This window comes from Aedes aegypti, chromosome 1 (assembly GCF_002204515.2).
Source record: "Aedes aegypti strain LVP_AGWG chromosome 1, AaegL5.0 Primary Assembly, whole genome shotgun sequence".
In the NCBI taxonomy this organism is placed as follows: domain Eukaryota; kingdom Metazoa; phylum Arthropoda; class Insecta; order Diptera; family Culicidae; genus Aedes; species Aedes aegypti.
In genome coordinates, this window is record NC_035107.1 from 61,340,865 (window position 1) to 61,368,203 (window position 27,339).

The 27,339-nt window shown below is 40.5% G+C and overlaps 1 protein-coding gene across 1 annotated transcript in view; it reads left to right on the top strand.

Moving 5' to 3' along the window:
- Positions 1-26,914, top strand: part of LOC5578652 (putative fatty acyl-CoA reductase CG5065) — a 47,445-nt gene extending 20,531 nt beyond the window's left edge. The window contains exons 2-5 of the mRNA XM_001663943.2: positions 20,975-21,751; positions 21,810-22,125; positions 25,836-25,968; positions 26,034-26,914. Of these exons, the coding sequence (XP_001663993.2) occupies positions 21,134-21,751; positions 21,810-22,125; positions 25,836-25,968; positions 26,034-26,616 (1,650 nt within the window). The 5' untranslated portion in view covers positions 20,975-21,133 and the 3' untranslated portion in view covers positions 26,617-26,914. The remainder of the gene's footprint in view (positions 1-20,974; positions 21,752-21,809; positions 22,126-25,835; positions 25,969-26,033) is intronic.
- The last annotated feature ends 425 nt before the right edge of the window (positions 26,915-27,339 follow it).

Here is a 27,339-nt window from a genome sequence, read left to right on the forward strand (position 1 = left end):
AAGTAAGGAGCGCCTCATCGGAGGAGTTTAGCAGAAAAATGCTTTCCCATCTGACCAGTCAGTTCTGTTTTTGCGCGCGATTAGGACGGTTTGCTTAGGAAAGTTAGTTCGAGCATCCCAAGTACTTAACTTCATCGGGGGAAAAAGTGTTGCGTTTTTAGCAGTTTCGTACTAAGGTCAGTGGACCCTTCAGTAAATGTGCGATGTGCACCAAGAGGTGAATTTGAAATTTAGCCCGGGAAAGGGCGATTGGAGTGACCGTGACATTTGGACCACTGTGCATCCCGCAAAAGAAACCACAAAATAGGATTTCCGTGGTTTTTGGCAGTTAGGACAATTGCATAAGCGTGATCTATAAACTGTAACAATCCTAATCACCTTCCATCGCAGCACAGGATATATTTGATTAGACTCAGACTGGGAGCAGTGAAATGAACCGTTGCATAATGAGTGCAACCGCCAGTTTGCAAGAAATTGCAATTGCAATTTTTATTAGTTACTGCAGTGGCTGCGTTGTGCGGTGCGATGCACTACAACGCCGTCTTGCAGAGTCCAACATGCTTTGGTGATATAGACCGTCTCTTGTGTTTACATAATCTCGATTGCTGCGTACAATAATTCTTGCAGGTTGGATAGACTGGTCGAAGATATGTTATTATGTGATAGTTTTGCTGGTGTTTTCTAGTTTTTCACGACTCAGTTGAAAGTACGTGACACCAGAGTTAAGTGATGAATATTCTGGTGTAAAAAGGATCGAGGAAGAGATTTGAAGTTTTAGAAGAATAACTTCATTCATATTTTGGCTCCGTACAGCTTGATGTACGGCTGAGCCAGAAAGAAACAAACAAGAAAACTGGACCATTGCGGATTAGTGAACCATTTGAAATAATAAGGATTTGCGTACCAGTGCTCGGGAAAAGCACGCCATGCAAAACAAGACATCGACATAGGGCTCTACGCCAAAACTTTTCCTCTTTGTTTCCTACTTACATAGAATTTTTAAACAACAAGGCCAGTAAACGTCAAATTCCAATACAAAATCTAAACAGTGCAGGGCCCTATAAGCCTCTGCACAAAAATTTCCCTTACTTTTCCACTGTCATAAAAGTCTTGCAGGTTTTTTAATCGTTACATTTGGAAGGAGCTCATTCTACAATGGCGCTGATGTCTATGCAACATGCTTTTAATTTTACCATGTAAAGTTAAAATCTTCATGTGGGGAAGAATTTATTTTATCTGCAGGTAACATCAACCATGGAAACCGAGTAAAAACATGCCCAGAAATTAACGTGAACGTCATCACTAACAAAAATGTGATCAGCGTCATTCATATGTCAAGCTATTTTTTTTTTATAATAACAATGCCGTCAGACAACGTCATTCGAACATCTCGTAAAATAGCTGATATGGAACACTGCATTGATTTTGTACATTAGAGTGATGCAAATTTTGAAATTTTGGCTCCCCTATGCTTAAACGATTTCAATTATGGTAAATTGCATTCTACCAAAATTTGAAAAAATTCGGAAGAAATTTGACTGAGCACACGCCATTTGAAGTTTATATGGAGATTACTATGGGAAACACCAACCTTTTGTGTTCAGCCCCCTATCTCGCCGTCAAAATATTTTATGGAAAAGTGAACAAACTCTACTGATATGAAATTCTTTCAGCTACAACTTTGCCGGAGACCACATTTCGATTGGACGTCAGGATAAATTGCTATTCATAATCATAAAGTGGGTTTGCATTTTGCGTGCTCAACCAACTACTTGGCAGGCAACAGTGGTGCTCCTGGCGGGAAGAATAGATCAAAGTAATCCAGGCTACTATGTTCTACAGCAAAAAGCAGTGTTGCTCTGAAAGTAATTGAATGATCATCTCAGCATGGTTTAGACTTTGCAATCAAGAATAACAAATTATCCTTACGTCCCATCAAAATGTGGTCTTCGGCAAAGTTGTAGCTGGTAAAATTTCACATAAGATGAGTGTGTTCCCTTTCCATAGATTATTATGACGAGCAGTTAGAGGACTGAACACAAAAGGTTTGCCTTTTCCATAGTAATTTCCATATAAACTTCAAACAGCGTGTGCACATCCAAATTTCTTCCGAATCACTTCAAATTTTGGGAGGATCATTTTCATCATAATTGACATCGTTTAAGCATAGGGGAGCAAAAATTTCAAAATTTGCATCAGTCTATTGTACATATTAGAATTTGATATTAACTTGCCTAATTTCAAAGTGTAGTGAACAAAAATAATGATTCCTATGTAGGGCCCTATTGAGATTTGCCTACATGACGTACAGTAGATATTCGATAAGTGCAAAAATCTGTCTCTCTCTAAAAAAAAACGTCAAAATCTCATACAAAATCAAAACAGTGCAGTATATGTAAACACCCCATTAGTGAACGTTTTTCTTAGCAAATGAAAATCGCTAACTGTAATGACAGACAGACGTCAACAGTTTGTTTGTTGATGTTCAATGTGACAAAATCATGTTTCGATCGTGTGATAGAATAAGGGCGTAAGCCGCATAATCGATTTCTCTTCATCGGTCCTCTCTTCTGTGAACAAAAGTGAAGAGATGCGGGTTTGTTCGCATTTTTAAACTTCAGACCGTTTGGCAGCGATGCAATCTTGCATTCTGAGCTGAAAGAATGCTGACAAACTTGCGTCTTGTCACCTTTATTCGCAGAAGAGAGAATCGATGAAGAGCAATCGATCATGTAACTTACGCCCTTATTCTAGCACACGCTTGATTTCAAAAATATCGCAATGCAAAAAAGTGCATAGAACATAGGGTTACCATCCGTCCTGATTTAGCAGGACATGTCCTGATTTTGAGATTCTTTTAAGGCGTCCTGATTTATTTTTCATATTTCAAGTTTTGTCCTGCTTTTCCCTGGATTGCGAAAACCTTCGAATGTCAGATATTTCAAATAAGGGCAAGCTATCCTAATAGGTACCAAAAAACAGCGAGCAACATGTTCAAATGGTATCCATCCCAAAATCCACGTTCAGTTTAGTGGTTTAGAAATTGATTTCAGCTACATAGGAAGTTTGGAATGCATTTCATACATTCACAACACTTTCATGTTCAGTTGATGTTTGACAATTCTGGTGTAGTAAAGGGGGCAAGATCCTTCATTGAGTTTGAAATTTTAAAAACAGTTTTTTTTTTCGTTTAAAATCAAGAAAATTTACACGAACATGTGTTCACTGTAGTCTATTCTTTCTTCACATTTTCATCGAATAATTTTTGTTTCTGAACAGAAAAACTTTTGAAGTTTCGATGATGCAATGACGGATTCTTTGACGTTAATAGAATCATTGGAGCTCGTACTAAAACACAATCTATCATCTTTAGTGTACTTTCACAGAATTTGATTAAAATCTAATTCTCTCAGTATTTTGCCATATTTTTGAAACTTAAAGAATTACCAAATGAAAAAGCTTGTACGATTGCTGCCATCTTTGAAGATGTTATCAAAAAGCACAATTTTTTATTTCAGTTGCGTTTTTCCTGTGTTGGACATATTATCACTGCGACCATTTGGTTGATTTCTCAGTGGAGTTGCTGTTTTTTTTTTTTGACATTCTTAGTAATTTCCTAGCGAGATCTTGATCAGGCACTACCCAAGTAAACACAAGCATTATAACATTGCACGTATTCTACTGCATATCAACAACATTGATGCATCATTGCTCTTATTCGACAAATTTCAAGAACTGTCAGGCAATAAAGCATGATTACTCCATTACAAATGTATCAATGCACTAATATTTCTTTATAAGTTGCTTGATTGCTTAATGGCCGTTCTTGCATTATTTGTATTGTATAAGGACCCATTTCCACTTTTAAACTATTTTGATGGTACGCTTACAGCAATGCAGTTGCATTATATAAGCAATGATATAATGATCCGTGGTTACTTGGGTAAGCAAATTTATTTAAAAAATCATTGATTGATATTAAGAAACCCTCGGTAGATTCTTGAAGGATTCCTGTTGGCAAATTCTTGACGAGATGCTTGATGTAATTTTAAGCGACAGTCTTCAAACAAAAACCTTGAAAAAATACCTGTTAGATACTTAGAAGAATGCAAGGACACACTGTTATGTTTTTTATTAAAGTTGAATTCACTCATATCTGTTGTACCTCCTTATTGTTTAGTGTCATGCAAGCAAATCAAATCTTCAAAAAAATTCAAGTTTTGCAAAATTGATACCTCAACATCATTTTTCATTTACCAGAACTATTTTCTCCTTTTGCGTGGCTTATGTAAGTAACACACATGCTTGTTTATGTATGATATGTTAAAAGTATCAAATATGCATCAGAATCTTAGCTTTACTGTTTCTAATCATGACCACAATACTCGTTACGCAAATAACTTACTGCGCTCACGAGCCTGTACTTCTCTAGGACAAATGAGAATTTCTTTCTATGGACCTTACGAATATAATGCACTTCCTGAAAGTTCAAAAACTTTGAATAGTTGATCGCTGTTCAAAATCATTTTCATTTCATTTTCATTTTGCAGCGTTTGGTGGGGCAATGAGAGCGCAAGTCAGTCCAAAGCCGGGGACAGGGATAGGTAATGGCCGTAATAGTCTATGCGGATCACTTGAACACCATCGGATAGGAAAGGGAGGGTTGGGGTAGGGTATAGGGAATTGGATAAGACTTGACACAATAAAGCGATTCATGCTGCAAAATGTAAATGTGCTGATAGCAACTTAATTTGAGTTTTGAAATTTGATTTGCTTCTTAAAACTTGAAATAGACTGGCAATTGAACAAGTAAGGAAGAATGGGCTGATCGTTTTTTTTATAAATTTTATAAACAACATAATAAGAACAATGTGAGAGTGATGCCAAGGACTGCTCTTACAACGCTTTAGAAGTTATTGATAATAGTAATGCTATAAATAACGCAATTCAATCCATGGTGACGACTTTACAAACTTAATCTGTTTTTATCATGTACTGAAATATAATTGAAAGTACTGATTTATATAAAGATATTTGATATTCTTAGTTTATTTGTTTGTGTGATTCAGCAGTTAATAATGAAGAATTGTAACTTACTCTTGATGTTAATACTTCCCTGACCAGGATTATCCTAGTTTTAAGTACCCTTTTCGAAGCTATTCTGTCCTGAAATAATCCTTATTGTGCATGCTCATGCATAATATTAGTAATGATCATAATCATGCAACAGATAAGAATGTGAGAAAGAGAGTATATAGGGACAGTGATTAGTAATGAGTTGATTATGTAATTTTGTTAATGAATTCAACATTGTAACAGTACTGATGAGTAGCTTCAAAAGAATAATTTTACAGCATAGCTGAGCCTTTCGGATCGTAAGATCGATGTATAAAAAATTGTTTCGAAATTGTCCACGTGGTCTACTAGTGCCCCTGTTAGATAAGAATCAGTCATAGACATACATATCGAATGTTCATCAACCCCCTATGACCAACATTTGTATATGTATAGACTTAGCTGATGTGGCTTTTCTAATAGGCAGTTCTTTCATTCATTGATTGTCTTCAAAACCTTGTCAAGTATAGAAAATTGCTTTTATTTCATTTATTACTACAGTGAAGCTACATTGTACTTGTTAAGTATTAGGTATTATTTTATGTTTTTATCACTATTGATATTATCAAGGCCAGGATTCCCAGTGAGTGAAGAACTTTATAGTACTAGAACACCATAGAAGATCGCTAAACATAACCTAATCATGGAACGGCTTTTTGCTCTATTATTTTAGGTAGATGCTATTGATCTCCCTTTGCTCCTATCCGCAACCCGGTGCACGCGCCCTGTTGGTTTTTGAAAACCTCGTAGAAGATTACAAACCGTCAATGGCATTCCCAATTACTACCCCACATTGCACATTCAAGGGTCTGATTGTGCTCCTAACCCACCCTCAGTTCGTAATCTTCTCGCCAGCTTGAAATTATATTTTCCCGAAGTGAAAGTAATTTTGATGAGTGATAGCCTAGTGCAGCCCAACTGCATACTACAATAGTTTAACCAGAATCTTTAGGTCAGAAGATAATATCTAAATTTTGTAATAAAAAGGTTGCCATTGCTTTGAAATTTACCCAATATCTAATCAAAACTACTAACAACAGCGTTCAACTATCAAAATGCATCGCTCCCTGGAAAATATAATCCCAAACCCAGGGAAGTTGATCGTTGTTCACAATCAGTTTAAAACGTCACTGCAAATCCAGTATTAGTGATTTTTTGTAGAACCGTGCCAGTTGCCATCAATATTAAAATAAACAACAAATCGCTGTTGTTCGAAATATGAGTCATGTTAAAAATTTGAGAAAAAACGGAATTTGCAAAGGAAAATTGTGAAAATTGCAAAATGTCCTGATTTTGACTATCTAGGAGATGGTCACCCTAATAGAACATCGCAAAACAGCTGTCTATTTTTGATACAAGTTTGACGGATATGGTGCGATAACTGCTTAGTGGTAGTACCCAGTTGCATCATACGTCGGGAGGTAGGCGATTTCCTTCAAAATAAGCAAGTTTTTCGAGATACAACGGATTTATTATGGAAAAACAGAGATTCTTAAGCTGAGAGCTTATTATCTTGGTGTAGTGGAAAAATATGAAAATCACGAAAAATCATAGTTTTGTATTTGATATTGCATGAGCTACTATAAGAACACACTATGGTAGCACTATTTCTAATTTCTGTTCCTCTAGTACCACTAGCTTCACGGCGTAGGGAAAACACCAATCAAAATTGTATTTTCGCAAATCTTCTATATTTTCGTTTTCTTCAAAGAATGGATGTAAAGCTTCCGATTGATGTATACAAGATATTAATTCCTCCTTTATTTTATTTGATAAACAATAATTTCTCTTAGTAGTGCTACTATAGGTACAATAGATTACAAAAGGTGCAAGGGAGCTTCGTGTCATAAAATATTTTGCAACCATTTATAGCAACGCGACCGTAAATATCACTACTGCGTCTATTGGGTATTGTCTGCTAAAGGTACGCCGATGCTATTATTTCAAAATAATGTTAAGCAACTTACATTTAGGTTAAAATACCATTTCGATTACTTAAAATTTGCATGTTTGTTTATTACCAACGGAATGTTTAAAATTGACTCTTTCAACGATTTTGATTACACCTTCAAAAATTGCGGAAAACTTCATGCCAAACTAACCTTTTAGAAAAATAAGACAATCTAGCAATTTCGCAATTGATAGTTCTTCAATATAACACAAACAGTTCAACCTGGAATTTCTCTTATGACAATTTTAGAATAGATCTAGAGAAGTACATTCCACGAAACATCTAAACAGATAACACTGAATCACCAATTTCACGCCACAATACTCGGTTCGTGGCCATCCTCGGTTCTGCCCCACGTTCGCCAAATAGATACGCACTTGATCCACCCACCGTGCCCGCTGTGCTCCTCGCCTTCTTATAACTGCCGGATCCGAAGCGAACACCATTTTTGCAGGGTTGTTGTTCGGCAATCTTACAACATCCCCTGCCCAACGCATTCTTCCAGCTTTCGCTACCTTCAGGATGCTAGGTTCGCCGTAGAGTGCAGCGAGCTCGTGGTTCATCCTTTTCCGCCACACACCGTTTTCCTGCACACCACCAAATATCGTCCTAAGCACCCGACGTTCTAAGGCTCCAAGTGCTTGCAAGTCTTCCTCGAGCATCGTCCACGTTTCATGCCCGTAGAGAACTACCGGCCTTATGAGCGTACGTGGTACATTTGGTGCGGGTGTAAGTCTTTTTTGACCGCAGCTTCTTGTGGAGGCCACAGTAGGCCCGATTTCCACTGCTGATCCGTATTTCACGGCTAACGTTATTGTCAGCCGTCAGCAAGGATCCAAGGTAGACGAACTTGTCGAACACCTCGAACGTATCCCCGTCTATCGTAATACTGCTAACTAGGCGAGCGCTGTTGCGCTCGGCCCCACCAGCTAGCGGTACTTTGTCTTGGACGCATTCACCACCAATCCAGCCTTTGCTGCCTCGCGTTTCAGGCGGGTGTACAGGTCTGCCAGCTTTTCAAATGTTCGGCCGACAATGTCCATATCATCCGCGAAGCAAACAAATTGACTGGATCTCGTAAATATCGTACCCCGGCTGTTAAGCCCGGCTCTCCGCATAACACCTTCTATCGCAATATTGAACAACAGGCACGAAAGTCCATCACCTTGTCGTAGTCCCCGGCGGGATCCAAACGAACTGAAATGTTCGCCTGAAACCTTCACACAATTTTGCACACCTTCCATCTTCGCTCTTATCAGTCTCGTGAGCTTCCCAGGAAAGCTGTTCTCGTCCATGATTTTCCATAGCTCTACGCGGTCGATACTGTCGTATGCCGCCTTGAAATCGATGAAAAGGTGATGCGTTGGGACCTGGTATTCACGACATTTTTGGAGGATATGCCGTACAGTAAAGATCTGGTCCGTTGTCGATCGGTCGTCAACGAAGCCGGCCTGATAACTTCCCACGAACTCGTTCACTACAGATGACAGAAGACGGAAGATGATCTGGGATAATACTTTGTAGGCGGCATTTAGAAGTTCTCACAATCTAACTTATCACCTTTCTTGTAGATGAGACATATCACCCCTTCCTTCCACTCCTCCGGTAGCTGTTCTGTTTCCCAGATTGTGCCTATCAGCCGGTGCAGACAAATGGCCAGCCTTTGCGGGCTCATCTTTATTAGTTCAGCTCCGATACCATCCTTACCAGCAGCTTTATTGTTCTTGAGCTGGTGAATGGCATCCTTAACCTCCCTCAAAGTGGGGGCTGCTTGGTTTCCATCTTCCGCAGTACTGACGAAGGCAGTTGCTCCGTTGTCCCGTCCTTCATTGCCTGTGCTCTTATCGCCATTCAGGTGTTCATCGAAGTGCTGCTTCCACCTTTCGTTCACCTCACGCTCGTCCGTCAAAATGCTCTCATCCTTATCCCTGCACACCTCGGCTCGCGGCACGAAGCCGTTGCGTGATGCGTTGAGCTTCTGATAGAACTTACGTGTTCCTTGAGACCGGCACAGCTGTTCCATCTCCTCGCACTCCGTCTCCTCCAGGCGACGTTTTTCCTCCCGAAAGAGACGGGTCTGTTGTTGCCGTTTCCGTCTATAACGTTCCATGTTCTGCTGGGTCCCTTGCTCCAGCATGACCGCCCGCGCTGCATTCTTCTCCTCCAGAGTCTGCCTACATTCCTCGTCGAACTAATCGTTCCGTCCCACGTACCCGACGTTGCTCTCAGCTGCATTGTTGATGGCTGCTTTCACTGCTTCCCATGTAACCAGTAAGCACGATAATGCGGCACGGTAACAGCATTATATTCGCATATAGGGTAATCATTTGATGCATGTCAGTTTTATATACGCATATAATGCTATTATAATGCCAGAAAAGGCGAAATAGCGTACCATTATAGTGCCAAGATATAACCGTGCTTCTCTGCACCACTAATGCTGATATAAGACCACGTGAGAAATGTCAGTTGTTTTCGCCAGGTTTTTAGGGCGAATATTTTGTGCTTTCGCGTACGCAGCCAGAGAGCTTTCGCGTATGCGGCCAAGAAACTGGTACACGAGGTAAATAAATGAATGAATGAAAACGGAAACCTCTAATGGTATGCAAAAAAATGTAACAATATGATACAGATAGTACTTCTCTGTATCAGACATATTCGTTTTTGTAGTTTCATCCTTTTGAGGACTTGCAATTGCCACATTTTGATCCTCGTTTTATGATGATGAAATTCCTCATTTTGCGTCTCGAACCTGCGACACCCGTATTGTTGAGTTGTTGTTCTGCTCCTTTGCTCCTACGGCCACATAAGATGAATAGTATTGGAAAGAAAAGTGACCAATTTAAACCATCACTTTTCCCCGTCATAAAACCTGCAATTGTAGTAGTGAGAAGATTTATCTTTGACTCCCTCTTACCACTATATGCAAACACTAAGCACGTGGTATATCTGTCAAAACACTGGATGGCATTTAAACATGCCCTGTATTCGAATATAAAGCCAATATAGTGCTTATTTAATGCCTGTATGCATTAGGCTTAGAAGCATTAATGATGCTGTAATAGGGTTTCTATGCAGCGGAAGTGCTGTTATAAGGTGTGTAAGCATTTGTGGTGCTATTATAATGCATGTACGCATCTATGATGCTGATTAAGGGCTTATTATTAGTGCTTATGGTTACTTGGGTTTCCAGTAGTCTTCAAGAGGGGCTTCATCCAGTTCACCCTCTTCCGGTAATGCAGCCTTGAGGTGCTGCGCGTATGCAGCTATGATATCCGGTTGCTTAAGCCGCTCTAGGCCATACCGGGGCGGCCGTCGGTACCGTACGTTGTTAACGACGGAGAGTTTTTGGTGCAGTTTGACCATCACCAGATAGTGGTCAGAGTCGATGTTAGAGCCACGATAGGTCCTGACGTCGATAATGTCGGAGAAGTGCCGTCCATCAATCAGAACGTGGTCGATTTGTGATTCCGTCTGCTGTGGTGATCTCCAGGTGTATCGGTATGGAAGGCTTTGCTGGAAGTAGGTGCTACGAATGGCCATATTCTTGAAGGCGGCAAAATCAATCAGTCGTAAGCCGTTTTCGTTCGTCAGCCGGTGGGCACTGAACTTTCCAATAGTCGGTCTGAACTCCTCATCCTGTTTAGATTTTAGATCTCCTATGACGATTTTGGCGTCATAGCTTGGGCAGCTGTCGTACTCGCGTTCGAGCTGTGCGTAAAAAGCGCCTTTATCATCATCAGTGCTTTCGGAGTGAGGGCTGTGCACGTTTATTATGCTGAAGTTGAAGAACCGGCCTTTGAGCCTTAACTTGCACATTCCCTCATTGATCGACCACCACCCGATCACGCTCCTTTGCATATCACCCATCACTATAAAAGCTGTTCCCAACTCACGTGTGTTGCCGCAGCTCTGGTAGATGGTATGGTTACCTCTAAACGTTCGCACCATTGATCCCTTCCATCAAACTTCCTGCAACGCTACGATACCGAATCCGCGGTCCTTCAGCACGTCGGCGAGTATGCGTGTGCTCCCGATGAAGTTGAGAGATTTACCGTTCCACGTACCGATCTTCCAATCGCTAGCCCCTTTACGTCGCTGTGGTCTTCGCCGATTGTCCCGGTTCGCATTCTCTCGTTGACTATTCGTTGCTTGATTTTTTTACGGCTGGCTTGCAGGGCCTGACACCAACCCCTAGATTTCCGGATGACCATTCCTCCTAAATGTTCGGAAGTCCATAGTGCGCAGTTGAGCTTAGAGTCCTTCTCTGGCATTCGGACGATGATCAGCCGCCCCTGACATGGGAAACAGGCGCTGTTTTGAGCCGCTCCTAACATGGAGTGCACACGCTCCAGGTTTCCAGAAGCAAAAGCAAAGCCCCCCTTCCCTGTCAGCATACGACCAGAGTTCCCACTGGGGTTGGCTACCCGATCTTCCCTAAGATTACTCGTTCCCCGGCCAGTACCGCGAGGAGGTAGAGATAGTAGTTGCAGGGCAAGAGGCTAAGGACCGCACAGAGGGGTCTATTGTATTCCTTCAGGTATGCGAGGTACCAATGCACAGTGAGAAAATCGGGCTCCAAAACGCGACTAAATGCAATATCTCAGCTGGGTAACGGTTCCAGGAAATGATTTTGGCCATTCTAGATCGGAAAAAGGCTGCTGAATCGATTGGTGGCGGTCCCATTGACCAGAAACTTTGCCCTGGCCACATAGAGCCCTGGAATCATCCTGAGTTCCTTACAGCAAGTAGAATTAATGGAACTGAAATAAACTGTCATGATTACGTTTTGCTGCGAAGCCGCACACGAAAATATTCTTACATGGGGGATTTAGTGAAACGAATGATTGACCGTTATGGCCATTTTATGGTTCCGGAGCAAACCCGGAACATCCGTAAAATTGGCAATATTAAAACAAATATATTCTGATAGTTCCTTTGTCTCTTGTTTGTTAGAAATAAGTATTCTTACAATTCGTATTTAAGAATCTGAATGTTTGCCCATTACGACCATTTTATGGTTCCGGAACTAACCCGGAACATCCGTAAAATTTTAAATATTGAAGAAAAAAACAAATGTTTCGATAGTTCATTTGTGTCTTGTTTATTAGAAAGAAGTATTCTTACAAGTCGGATTTAGTAATCTGAATGTTTATGGTTCCTGAACTAACCCGGAACATCCGTAAAATTTTCCATATTAAAAAAAACCTGATAGTTCATATGTTGTATATCATTTAAGGATTTATCATACTCCGTGTTGACATTCATGGTCACAGTAGATGAGAAAAATACTATATGCAGCGTGCTTCCGATTAAAATTATCTCGTCAGGATTAGAGAAGTACTATTTCATATACAGTCATCTCTCCCTCACTCGATATTCCGTATGTTGATATCGAACCATAGCAAAAGTTGTTTTTTTTTATGGATACCTCGATGGTCGCAGAACATCTGTAAAATTTTCCACATTGAAAAAAAACTGATAATTCATATAAATCAGGAATTCAGACGAAAGTTTTTTTTTAGGATTCCTCCAAGAGTTCCTTCAAGAAAATCTTCCAGGAGTATCTTCAAGACTTCCTCCATGAGCGTTTTCAGAAAATCCTCTAGCATATCTTTCAGGAAATCCTCCAGAGTTTCCATCATAAACTCCTTCAGGAACTCCTTCGAAAATTCTTCCAAGAGATCCTTCAGGAATTACTCCAGGAAATCTTTCAGAAAATCTTCAAGGATTTACTTCAGGAATTCCTTCAGGAGTTACTCCAGGATTTTCTTCCGGAATTCCCCCAGAAATTCTTTCAGAAGTTCCTTCAGGAATTACTCCAAGAATTTCTCTAGGAAACCCTTTAGGAATTGCTCCAGGAGTATCTTAGGGATATCTCCAGGAATTCTTCAGGGATTTCTCCAGGTGTTCCTTCTGTAATACCTCAAGAGTTCCTTCAGAAGTTTCTACAGGAATTCCTTAAGAAGTTCCTTCAGGAATTACTCCAAGAGTACCTTCAGAAACCATTCCAGGAGTATCTCCAGGAATTCATCACGGAGTTCCTTTAGTTATACCTTCAGGAGTTCCTCCAAGAATTCCTGAAAGAGTTTCTTCTGAGATTAGTCCAGGAGTTCCTCCAGGTATTCGTCCAAGAATTCCTCCAATTATACTTCCAGAAGTTCCTTCAGAAATTCCTCCAGGAGATCTTTCAGGAAATCCTCCAGGGTTTCCTTCAACAATTCCTCCAGGAATCCATGATTTCCTTCAAGAATTTTTCCAGGAGTTCCTTCAGGATTTACTCCAGGAAATCTTTCAGGAAATCTTCGATGATTTAGTTCAGGACATCCTACACGTATTCCATCAGGGAGTTCCTTCAGGAATTCCTCCAAGACTTCCTGTAGGAAACTCTTCGAGAATTCCTCCGGAAGTTTCCTAGGGATTCCTCCAGGAGTTCTTCAGGATTTTTTCTAGGAGTTCTTTCAAGAATTCCGGCTGGAGGTTGTTCGGAAATTCCTCCAGGAGTTCCTCCAGATATTCCTTCAAATTTTACTCCAAATATTCATGCAGGAGTTCCTTCGGGAATTCCTTCAGGGTTATTTTCAGGAATTCCTCCCATAGTAGCTTCAGGAATTTCTACTGGAGTTTCTTCAGGTATTTCTTAGGAATTTCTGCAGGGGATCTTTCAGGAATTTTTCCAGGAGTTTCTTTAGGAATTGTTCTAGAAGTTCCTTCAGGAATTCCTACAAGAGTTCCACTAGGGAACCCTTATGGGATTCCTCCAGGAGTTTCTTCAGGAATTACTTCAGGAGCTCCTTCAGGATTTCTCCAGGTGTTCCTCCGGTAATACGTCCAAGAGTTCCTTAAGGAATTCCTCCAGGAGTTTAAATCAAAAAAAAAATATATCCTTCAGGAATTATTCCAAGAGTTCTTTCAGGAATTCATCCAGTTCCTCAAAATATTCCCTCAGAAGTTCCTCCAGGTTTTTTTTTTCTAGAGTTCCTTCTGGATTTTCCTCCAGGAGTATCTCCATGATTTTGTCCAGGAATTCCTTCAGTAATACTTCCAGAAACTCTTTCAAGAATTTCTGTAGGAGTTCCTTCAGGAATTCCTCCTGGAGTTCGTTCAGGAATTCCTCCAGGAGGTTCTTCGGAAATTCCTCCAGGAGTTCCTCCAAGTATTCTTTTGAATATTACTCCAAATATTCCTCCAGGAGTTCCTTCGGGAATTCCTTCAGAGTTATTTTCCTTCAGGAATTACTCCAGGAGTCCCTTAAGAAATTCCTCCAGGAGCTTCTCCAGCGATTCCTCCAAGCGTTTCACGAGAGATTCATAAGGGATCTCTAGCCCTTAGGAGTTCTTCCAGGAATTCTTCCTTGAATCCCTTAAAGAATTTCTTCAAGTTCCTCCAGAGATTTTACTTTATGGATTTCTCCAGTTGTTTTTCTAGGAGTTCCTTCAGGGATTCTCCTGAAGTTTCTTCAGAAATTATTCCAGGAATACTTCCAGGAGTTCTTTCAAAGATTTCTCTTAGCATTCTTCCTGAACAATCAGATTTTTTTTTCCAATATGGAATATTTACGGTTGTTCCGGGTTAGTTTAGGAATCATAAAATGACCATAATGGTCAAACACTCATATAACTTGATTCGACATTTAAGATTACTTAATTTTAACTAACGTGGATCATAGAAACTATCAGAACATTTTTTTAAATTTTACGGATGTTCCGGGTTAATTACGGAACCATAAGATGGTCAAAGTGATCAAACATTCATATCACTAAATCCAATATGCTAGAATACTTAATTTTAATCAACAAGGAACATATGAATAATCTTTTTTTTTCCAATATGGAAAATACTACAGATGTTCCGGGTTAGTTTCGGAACCATAAAATGGCCGTAATGGTCAAACATTCAGATTACTAATTACGAATTGTAAGAGTACTTCTTTCTAACAAACAAGAGACAAAGGAACTATCAGAATATTTTTTTATAATATTGCCAATTTTACGGATGTTCCGGGTTTGCTCTGGAACCATAAAATGATTCTATGACACTACCCCGAACGCCACTACCCCGAATGCCACTACCCCGAACGCCATTACCCCGAAAGCCATTACCCCGAATGGGTCACTACCCTGAACGCCATTACCCCGAATAGATAACATTTTGAGACATATTCTAGTTAGAGAGTGGGGAGATAATTGTACGATTCCTTTTAAGTATTTCACGAGTTTGGCTCAAAAAAGTATTTTTCAAATATTAGAAGATAAAAAAGCAGCTAGAAGTTCAGCAAATAATTTTTACACACTAAGTTTTGTCCTCTAATTTTGGGAAGATTCACGCAGCCACATTGCAGTGCTCTGAAGAACAGCCTATTTTTAAAAGAAGGGTGAATTTATTATGAGAAGGATAGCTATAATATGCACAAAATTAGGATGTAGTAAAGTCTCTTATTGGAACTCGGTAGCCACTTCCTTTACTCATTTTTATAGGTGTCGGGCATTAAGATTAAAATCTTCTTAAATCTTCTTCTTGTTTTCCGGAACCAATTTTATGAACAGATTGAAGGAACTGCTATGGGAAACCCCCTATCCCCCACTCTCGCTGATCTAGTCATGAACACCCTTCTTGACACAGTGACAACCAAAATAGATTGTACCATCTCTGTGATACGTAAATACGTGGATGACCTAATGCTCCTATTACCGGCTGATAAAATACAACAGATTCTCAATGTCTTCAACTCATACCATCCAAACATTCAGTTCACATACGAAATGGAAACAGGTGGAAAACTCCCATACCTAGACATGACCCTCGTCTGTCAAACAGACGGCACGATCCGCACCGAATGGTACATGAAGCCCATAGCGTCAGGTCGCCTGTTGAATTTCCTATCATTGCATCCACTAAAACAGAAAATCAACACTATCAGGAATGTAATCGATAGGGTGAATTGGCTGTCCACCAACTTTGATGAACGCAGAAAGAGAGAAACCATTATTCAGATTCTAGAGAGCAACGACTATCCGCGAAATCTAATCAACCGCTTCCTGAACCATACACACTGGACATCAACAAACAGAGACCCCACTGAAGACCACACGACAGATCCACCATCTCAGGAGAGAATTTACAGATCTCTTCCGTACATTCCATCGCTTACACCCAAGATCATCCAGCTACTACATAGCAACTACCCATCTGTAACGATATGTCCACGAAGCGTAAATACGATTAAAGATCTTTACACACGCATCAAGGATCCGATATCTCTGGATCACCACCACAATGTGATCTATCGGATACAATGTGGAGACTGTGAGAAATGCTACATCGGCATGACCGGTAATCTACTCAAAAAGAGATTATCGGGCCATCGTAGCAATCTCAATCAGCTGGAGAGTCTATTGGCTTCGGGTTCTACGTATACAGATGAACCAGTGAGAGCACTGAAGGAAAAAAAACTGCTCTCCTAGCCCACTGCATCGAACACGAACACAGATTCAACTATGAGACGACAAAAATAGTTGATCAAACATACAAGAAAAATATTCTACCGGTATTGGAAATGATACACATCAGCAACGACAGTAATACAATAAGCAAACGCACAGACACAGACGGCTTAAACACAACACTATCTGGACTAATACATAAAATAAATACAGTAAGGGCTAGAAATACTTATAGACCTAGGAATACAAACATAAACCACCCTTCCCAGCATAACCAAGATCAAACCACATAACAGTCACGAAACAGTACGCCGAAGTAGTGAAACATAAATTTAGCGACGGTATTTTTTCAATATTTAAATCATAACACAGCGTAACAAAAATGACATGTTTGCGTGTCTCAAGAACCAAATTATGTGTCTCTAGTAGATTTGGGGCTGCTGAATCTGATGCCGTTCTCAGAAATGTTCCAGCACGTCACAATTTTTAGCTACAGGTCGCCAAAGTTGTACAAAACACTGCTTTTATTAATGTTTACATGAAATTTAAAGTACAATTTATCATACTTTTTTGTAATCTAATCCACCAAACATGCAAAATAGAACTTGAACTTTCATTTCAGACATAATTTGATTGAAATTGCGCGATTAAATTTCGATTAAACCGATTTTTTCAACATGCTTGTAGTCTCCATACAAAATTCTTCGTTTCTTCTATATGGCAAAATACAACAATTCTCTAAACCATCAAAAAATAACTTTTCCGTATCGAAACTAATACAAACTTTGATGATAAGTATTGTTATACACATATAGTTTGAATTCAGTGGCAAATTAAGCCAATATATTACCTTACAAGCTGGGAAACTTGCATGCAAGTTGGCTGAAATAGTCATTTTTTGCATTTTCAACAGTCAATATCTCAAAAACTGAACGTGCTATGATATTTCTGAGAACGGCAATGGATTCAGCAACCCTTAATTAAGTGAATAGCGGTATTTTGGTGCTGGAGACAAAAACGTGTTCCGCAGTGTAATTGACATTTCATTTAACTTTTTTTCTTCTTATATGTATATTTTTATCTGGATAGTGATGTGTAAAACAATAATTAGACAATTTAAAGTTGGATTTAAACAAATAATGACAAAAAAACAGAACACTAGTAAGTAGACAACACAAAATTAGACCGACGACATATACCTATTTGTGAACATTATTTTTAGTTATCCTAAGAAGAAGGCAAAATACATTGCGCCGAAACGTCGGAAAATAGAAAATCCCTGTTTTCCTTTGATTCCTTGAGACTGGATACCAAACCAAAGCGAAGATCTTCTTAAAGATTTTGTTTTGTAAACGATGGTAATGGAAGTTAACCCTGAGATAGTCGCTGCAAGTGTTGTTCTATGGAACCCGCCTAAAACCAACCTAATAGACGACCGTTCCGCTATCGCACTTGTACACTTGTACATGTTAGAAAAATCGGCGGCCTCTGATTGACGCTACAGTTAGAATTTTTGTTGATTTGTGGGATCATTAATTTGAATTTTTGTGAGATAACCAACAAAAAAAATATTTTTATGATTCAAGATAATGAAGAAATGATGATGGCAGAAAAGTGGTGAGTAAATCCATAAGAGACCTGTCTGTTTTAATACAAGAAGATAATAGATAGGGAAAATTTCCGATTAGAATTATAGCAGGAATCACTTTAGTGAATGCCTTCAAGATATATTCCTTTATAAAAAGCTGTTCTAAATGGAAATATTAGTGACTAGCTTATCCAACAAAAACGTGAAAGAACAGCCTATTTAAAAAAGAAGGGCAAATTTCTGGTGAAATGTTTGCAGCTATGACGTGAATGATCACTATAACAACGTGATGCTATGACACAACCTATATTCATAAGAAAGAAAAATATTTGTTCAAAAACAAAATTGAAATATAAACACCACCAATAAGTCCAAATACCGGTGATTACGCAAGCAACACCATATTGAGGGTTATGGATTCAAATTCTTTTCAGTCAATAAAAGGCTTATTTTATTAAAGCCCATTCACAAATTTCGTAACGCTGAAGAGAGCAAAAGAGTTTGTGGGTGGTTGTCCTCAAAATGTTACAGTCCATTCACAATATGTAGAATTTCCATACAAAAAAAAGTACGAAGGGGTGGGTAGATGTTGAAAATGGCAATTTTTGGCGAAATGAAATTTGTGAATGAACCCTTGAATTGCGAAGGTGCCCACTGAGCTGATAAACAGGCACTGTCTCAGAAAGAATGAGAAGCATATGGTTGCCATCACGATATTTTGAAAGAATAGCTGAAGGGAAAATATATGATGGACATTTTACCGACGAATTTTACGTGCCATTAATTACCAGCCTTCATTACAGACGCATTTTTGCACGCAAAACAAGATACTGTACTGTATCTCATACTATTCGGGGTAATGGCTCATTCGGGATAGTGGCGTTCGGGGTAATGACCCATTCGGGGTAATGGCTTTCGGGGTAGTGACCCATTCGGGGTAGTGGCGTTCGGGGTAATGGCGTTCGGGGTAATGGGATGGAGCCCCATAAAATGGCCATAACGGTCAATCATTCATTTCACTAAACTCCCCATGTAAGAATATTTTCGTGTGCGGCTTCGCAGCAAAACGTAATCATGACAGTTTATTTCAGTTCCATTAATTCTACTTGCTGTAAGGAACTCAGGATGATTCCAGGGCTCTACGTGGCCAGGGCGAAGTCTCCGGCCACCAATCGATTCAGCAGCCTTTTTCCGATCTAGAATGGCCAAAATCATTTCCTGGAACTGTTACCCAGCTGAGATATTGCATTTAGTCGCGTCTTGGAGCCCGATTTTCTCACTGTGCATTGGTACGCCATGCCCAAATCCTTCTATGGAGCTCCGGGGAAGTTTATCAGTGTCCGAAAGCATTTTGAGGAGACAGAATTGTGTTCCAAGGCTGTTGGAAGGGATTTCCAAGCGGTACCCTTGTAGGGGGGACTAGCAGGTTTCTCATTTTCCTATTTAATCTGAATGTTCCTCATGTTGAACAATTCCAATTCTATATCAGATATCTAATTCCTTTTACATGCATCCATCTTTATTATTGTTAGTTTAATGGTGTGCGAGAGGGTTTTAGAGGGCAAAAATTTGTTTCAGGACCGTTTGGAGTGTCTTCCAGGGGGGCATCCCAGATTCCAGTAGGGGGGACTAGTTATTAATTTTATATTTCTCTGTCTTATATTCCATAGGATTAACACTTACACCGAAGTAGGAAATCGTCTGATTGCATTAAACATATATCATCTCAACATTCTGTTTCATTTATTTAGCATGTTGAACTAGTACTGATTTTAAATGTTTCATTAAAATCTATATTTTTCGTCAAATAAAATATTTTTCTGGAAACATTTTTGATTCGGCGATACTAGTATCTAGAAAAATATATTTATTGCGCATTTCTTTCACCACTGGACTATCGCAGAAGTTTTTACAAGTGCGGAAACGCTAATAAAAGTGCGCAATTGCGTCAAATCAGGTAGGTGTCTTCGGGGGACTTATTCTTCGTAAATCAAAGAATAAGTGCTCTAAAGACACCAACAGGATTCATTGCAATCCCGCACTTTTATTCGCACTTTCGCACTTATGAGACCGCACTTCGCAGTCCAGTAGTGAAAGAAATACACAATATATAGATGTAAATTGTGATAGAGCTTAAGTTGGCATTTTGAATCATCTTCCCTTACTTTATGCACAGGAAAGTCAACGAAATTTCCATTACGAAAAGAACCTAGACTGACCGGCATATGAACTCAGACACCTTTAGCATGGCTTTGCTTGGTAGTCGCGGACTTTATTATTAATAGGGTCTTAAAGCCCTTTCCCAATTTCAGTGCCAAACGCTTAAGTTTAGGCCAAAAACACATGTTTACTCAATTTTATAATGTTTTCCGTTGGTTTAAGCCCAAAAAACATTTTTTTAGATTTGGTCACATCCTTTGGCTTAAACTCAAATTTTGGGTGTATTTTGTTTTCCGTGTCCCTTACGAAATGTCAGATAGGAGCAACCCCAGTGGTCGAACTAAAACCCCTGTGGTGTTTTTGTCGACTAAGCGAACGTCAAACATGATCAAAAGTGTCAAGGTTCATTTATGAACCAAATTTTTAAATTAAAGTTTAAACATGTTATAGCCATTATTTGAGCGGGAAAAATTGCTTAAGTAGTTACAATAACATGCTTTTTCGTGTTATTAAATAAAAACAAGATTTCATTAAAAATTTTAGGACCCAATTGACAAACTTTTATTCATTATCAAAGGAATGTTCTCAAAATATATATAATAATTTATATGATTCACATCGCAAAAACAAGAGCCTACATTTGTAAATACCACTATCGTTTAGATAAATGGGAAAAGATATTCCATTAATTTTCTAATATCAATTATTTCTTTCAAGCCTCGATTACAACCATCCAAATGTTAACGAACCGTAACATCTGAACCGAACCAAACACGCACCAGACTAGAATTGTACTGTCATTGCATAGGCTCTGCGCAGATCAACCCAACAAACGTGACGAGTCTAATCGTTGCTGATTTCTGATTCCATCGTAGCATGGATCTGCCCATATTAGCTCAGGTGGAGAGCATTGCGAATCGTTTCCATTCACTAAAATCGTCAGTCGGGAGTGATGATGCAACGAATGGCACCGTGCTCAAAGGCAAGGCCATGGTCAAAACCGATCTGAACAACAACGAGGAAGATAAGGTCTCCGTTGAGGAGGAAATCGGCGAGTCGTACGAGATCCGTCCGTTCTACGAGGGTAAGAACATCTTCGTGACCGGAGGGACGGGATTTCTCGGGAAGGTGCTGATCGAGAAACTGCTACGCAGTTGCGATGGGATCAAGCACATCTACATCCTGCTCAGACCGAAGCGAGGTCTAACCAGCGAACAGCGATATCGAGAGTTCGTCAAGCACCCGGCCTTCGATCGTCTACGGGCGAAGGCTCCGTACGTGCTGGAGAAGATGATCTGCATTGGAGGGGACATCACCATGCCACAGCTGGGGCTATCCGAAATGGACCGACAACTGCTGGTGGAGAACGTGAACATCGTGTTCCACGTGGCCGCTACGGTGCGGTTCAACGAAGGACTGAAGGAGGCTGCCGTGCTGAACGCCATCGGCACGCAACGGATACTGGATCTGTGCGTTAAGATGTTCCATTTGCAGGTAGGTAGGAGTGGAAACATGTCAAGGACATTGATCAAAGCGATTGTACTTTCTGCAGAGCGTAGTCCACGTCTCGACCGCCTACAGCAACCCGAGCAGGCGCGAAGTCGACGAAGTGGTCTATCCACCGACGATGAATGCCGACTCGTTCATCCAGTGCGTTAACATCCTTCCGGGGGATGTGATCAATGCACTGTCCGAAAAGCTGCAAGGAACTCACCCAAACACATACACGCTGACCAAATCGATTGCCGAACAGCTGGTGTCGGAGTACAGTAGCCAGTTGCCGATCTGCATCGTACGGCCGTCGATTGTGACTGGGTCGCTGAAGGAACCGTACCCGGGCTGGGTGGACAATGTATATGGGATCACCGGTAAGTGTTACTGTTTACCATCGGTTTGTGACAAAAACTTAACGTTGCCTGAGCCAAATTTCAAATCGTTATAACTTCACTAAATTTAAATGGTTGTTCTATTTTGCTGTAGTTTTGACAATAAAATTGATTTCAGTTATACTAAAAGATATAAGATAATTCAAATCGGGATCGCGAGGAAGGGACATTGTGGAAAAAGGTCCAATTATTGCGAAATTTAGATACTTTGGACGCTTCTAACTCAGAAAGTTATGTTTTCTTCAGTAAAGATGTGATACTACACAGGGGTCATGCACAAGTGCTGAGTGTCCCAACCCTTCCCAAATATCAGTTTATTTATTTATTTCTTCTTCATCAACAGGCTATTGAGCCCCAATGATGGTTATTAATAATTGGTTATAATACACAGACTACAAACAAAAAATATTTAAAAGTCACAACACTTAAAAACTATCTGAAAACAGTAAAAAATCTACCACGAAGCACGTCACGTGACACGTTAAAATCGAATTCTGCATCTACTCTGTTGAACGTCCTTTGTAGACCGGTTATAGCGCAGTTAACTCCGTAATTGGTGCGTTGAGTTTGCGGCCGAAGCATTGAGGTGATACGCAAAGCTCTTGGTCGTACGTATAAATTAACCTGCTGTAGGATTTCCGAGCAATCGACTCGGCCCTGCAAAACGTCAGCAACCAGAAGGGCCTTGGCAACATCTCTGCGTGTTCTGAGAGTGTCTAAGCCAATTAGGCGACATCGGCTTTCATAGCTCGGGAGGTGAAATGGGTCGCGCCACGGCAACCGGCGAAGAGCGAATCGAACGAAACGTCTTTGGACAGACTCTATCCTTTCAGCTCCATTTTGATAGTATGGACTCCATATAGTTGAGCAATACTCCAAAATTGAACGAACCAACGCACAGTAGAGCGCCTTCAAACAGCCTTCCCAAATATATGAGCTCATTTGGGTGAAAACTGAGCCAGCACAATCAATTCAAAGATTGTATGGGAATTACTATGGGAAAAGCAAGCAATTCATTCAATCGGTCATAGTCTTTGTCCATGTGCTTTTTTAAGACGGAGCTCTGTTGATACTGTTAGATAAATTCGTCAGCTACAACTTAGCTGAGCGTTTTCAAATCGGACGACTCAGTAATTAGTTTATAAATGGAAATTCTTCAACAGTGCTCGTTAATCTTCTGAACAGCTGCATCTAGCACACACAAATCATAGCTACTATGTTTTACTGCATATATCCAGTGATGCCTGCAGAGCTGAGAGAGGAGACAGCTCACTGATAACTGGCTTGTTTTCTTGGCTTCTTTGATTTCTTCTTCTCATGTTTGGGTTGTGCACAATGGTTCGGAGAGCACGAACCGGGTCAAAACCATTTTCACATCACATTTGTTATCAAAAAGAACATAAAATTTAAAAAATCAATAGCAATTTGAGTCCAATCGACAATATTTAAATATTCAAGGATTTTATATGCGAGAGCACAGGAAAGCAACCTGCATTTTCAATCACATCCAGTTTTAGTTTGGCCAAATTTTGACCGTTTTTTTCGAGGCGTCCGATTTGAAAACAGTCTTCGGCAAAGTTGTAGCTGACGAATTTATCTAACAGTATCTACAGGTTTGTATCTGCCACGTCACTTCCATTTAAGGGTCGGCTACATGCTTGGGCCATGTGAGACTTTTTATGATAGATGCTCTTGTGCTTGTGCCACATCGCTGCTCGTCATGCTCTTCGGACAAACCGGTTGGATGCCGAGGTCGGTCTTACGATTCCGGTTCAGGGATAGGGATGACTTCCAATTTGGCGAGGTCAGTCCTACGATTCCGGTGGAGGAAGGCTTTCGGTTCACAGGTGCCCCGACTACCCATCACCGATACAATGTGATGCGCGAACTACTCGGCCTCACGGTAAAAAGACGTTATTCCTATCGCAAACTCGAACGAGTGCATAAGAAAGCAAGGCCTGCTCTCCTTTACTATCCTCAAGGCCTCATGTTTGACAATAGGAATGACGACACATGTTTTGATGGAAAATCGTTGTTTACACGTGGGAATAGCCTACCTTGTTTTGTCAACCGTGACTCGGCCTAGTCCCCGACGGTGGATATAGCCAACTCCGATTGCGGCTCAACGCCCTATAGTCTTATCGCCATTTTTGTTGCAGCGAGGACATGATATGCTTTATTACTCTGTTCACCGCGTGCCACGTACTTACGTGTTGACAAATTTTCTGCACGATATTGTCGGGGTTTCAATCTCAGTCTCTGCTTCGAAGCATTTCGATCCGCATTTCCGCGAATCTTGGACAGTCAAAAAATACGTGTCGCGGGGCCTTCCTTAGCCGAGGAAGGTGTCTGGGTTCGAATCCCGGTCAGTCCAGGATCTTTTCGTAACGGAAATTTCCTTGAGTATCATCGTACCTGCCACCATTGGCGAAGGAACAGGGGGGGGCAGGGGGGCCTGGCCCTCTCCAGAACCATCCAGACCCCCCCCCCCCCAGAATTGTTGATGATAATAAAATAAAAAAAAAATAAAAACAAACAAACAATTTAACATGCAGCAAAATCTTCTGAATCCAATGTACAAGACTCTTGTTATAGACAAACATTTCTTCAGTAGTTACATTATTTTATGCTGTAGAACACTATAGCGAGAAAACCTCGCTTGTCATATACAGCATCAGCGTGGTGATTCTGACTTTGGTGAGTCGCGCAATAACCGAAAGCTTATCTGTCCGGCTGTCGATCAATTGGTTACTGTTAGAACTAGCTTCTTGTTGTATGTGGTAAGCGCAATTTTTCGACATATCCATTGTAAAAAATACCGTGGTATAAAAAAATGGAAGTTTGATTCCAAAAACTCGTTTTATTTCGTTTATGCTACAGACCTGTCACACGAAAAGGCCTGTAGGTGATGCTTTTGCGTGTTGCCTGATGTGCGTCACATATGACAGCACAGCCTTGTTGGTAAAAGCATCTCGATCGTTGCTCCTTCCAATACCTACTGGAATCCAATTTTGGTGTGTAGCTATCACCAAATAAATTCAATACTTATTGTTTTATACGGTACTGTTATAGAGATATATTTAAACGTCCTAAGTCTCAAAATGATGTGTTTCATTAGCAATCCCTCCCTACACACCCCTTTTTTTCTTTTTCTTTCAAGCCATACGTTCCTACTTAGATTAAACCTGCTTCTTAGCATAGTGTTCCTATTAGCACTTCCCCTGAGAGCTTTATTTGTCATTTGACCATTTTTGCATCTGTTAGTCGAAAAAAATTCCACCCCGAAAAGATCCCCGACCGGTGGAATTCGAACCCACGGACGACCCTAAGGCCTCAGCTTAGTCTTGCTGAATAGTTGCACGTTTACCGCTGTGGCTGTCTGGGCCATCACACCTTCTCCCATTTCGATTCTCTTACATTTTATTCATTACAATTTGTTTTCGAAAACAGTTAAACAATCGAAAATCCGATCAAATTTCGCAAAGTTATCACGATTTGAATTTGGGTCGATATGACCCCAAGGCCCAAACAACGTACTATTACAAGAAAATTACTCTTGAAGCTATTTTACAAATATGTATACGAAAAAAAAAAACATTTCGCTTGCGTAAATGCAACAACTTGTGAAAAAAAATCACATACACACAAGGTTAGGAAGTTTTGAACCCCTGTAATGAAAATTTGAATTTCAGGCATCATGATGGAAATCGGACGGGGCACGATCAGCAGCATCATGTGCGACGAGAACTGCGTGATGGACGTCATTCCGGTGGACATCGTCTGCAATACCTTGATTGCGGCAGCTTGGGAAAATGCCATGACCATGTAAGGCTTACGTTTCAGTAAAAGACCATTGCCCAGAACCTATCACCATTCTCGAACATTTTTAGGTCCAATCCAATCCGGGTGTACAATTGCACCTCCGGTCCGATCAATCCGATCAAGTGGTACAAATACGGCGAGATCACCCAAAAGTGGGCCATCAAGAACCCCACCAAGTACGTGATGCTGTATCCGGGCTTCCAGTACCGTACCAACCGGATTATCCACAAGATCGTCGAGCTGTTTCTGCACTTCCTGCCGGCCTATCTGTTCGACATTGTGATGCGTTTTCAAGGATCGAAGCCCATCATGGCGAAGATTGCGAAACGGTTCCAGAAGGCTGCCGACACCGGGGAGTTCTTCGCCATGCACCAGTGGGACTTCAAGAGCGACAACCTGAAACGGTTGATGCGTAAAGTGCAGAGAGCCAAGGACGGGGAGGACTTCGACTTCGACATGACCAACATGAGCTGGGACTCGTATCTGGAACAGTATATGCTGGGGATTCGGAAGTTCGTGCTCAAGGATGACCTGGATAGCATGGCGAAGGCTCGGAGGAAAATTCGACAGTTGTATTGGACGAGGGTGTTTCTGCTGATGGTAGTGCTGTTTCTGGTGTATCACTTCGTCTTGAAGAGGATATTTTCCTGAACAGAACGGCCCGTCTAGTTTCCAGAGACAATCTACAGCGACTAGTTTAGTTGTTGGACAATTTTAATATTGATAGCTACATAGTTAACAGTGAGAAACATGACATATCATTAGAAGATAAGGTTATTTCGCACAGTGTCTATTTGAATGTAATGATTTGAATGGCAATATGTCGATAAAAAACAAATACACGTCTTATGTAAAATGTTAGAAGCGACTCACTTTTCCTGAATTCGCACCTAGCAAATTAGAGGTTTTCCTAAAAACTCATACCAATTATTTTTCTATGTATTTATTCTTGATTCGGTTTGTTACTCTTCTTTTTCCCCTTCGAATATCACATGCCAAACACTCTAAATCATCGTAAATTATCAAATCTGGGCTGTTGAGAGGGTTGTGGTCTTTAGGTACCAAAACCACGTTGTTTGTATTGTACCACTCGATTGCCTTTTTCCCATAGCGGCAGCTCGCCAAGTATGACTAGAACAGCCAAGGTCTATTATGTTGCTTCAGGAATGGTAGCAGCTGCTTTTCGAGGCACTCCCAGACGTAGATCTCATGATTGATGAAAATTACACTTTTTAGACCATTACGGTCACCTCCCCTTTTTCTGATGCGGTTTAAGATTCCTGTCCCGGAAACTGCTTGAAACCCGCCTTCTTATAAGTTCCGTGCGAGAACGTCGGATTCTCTTGCAGCGCGAGCAAAATTTTGACATGCTGC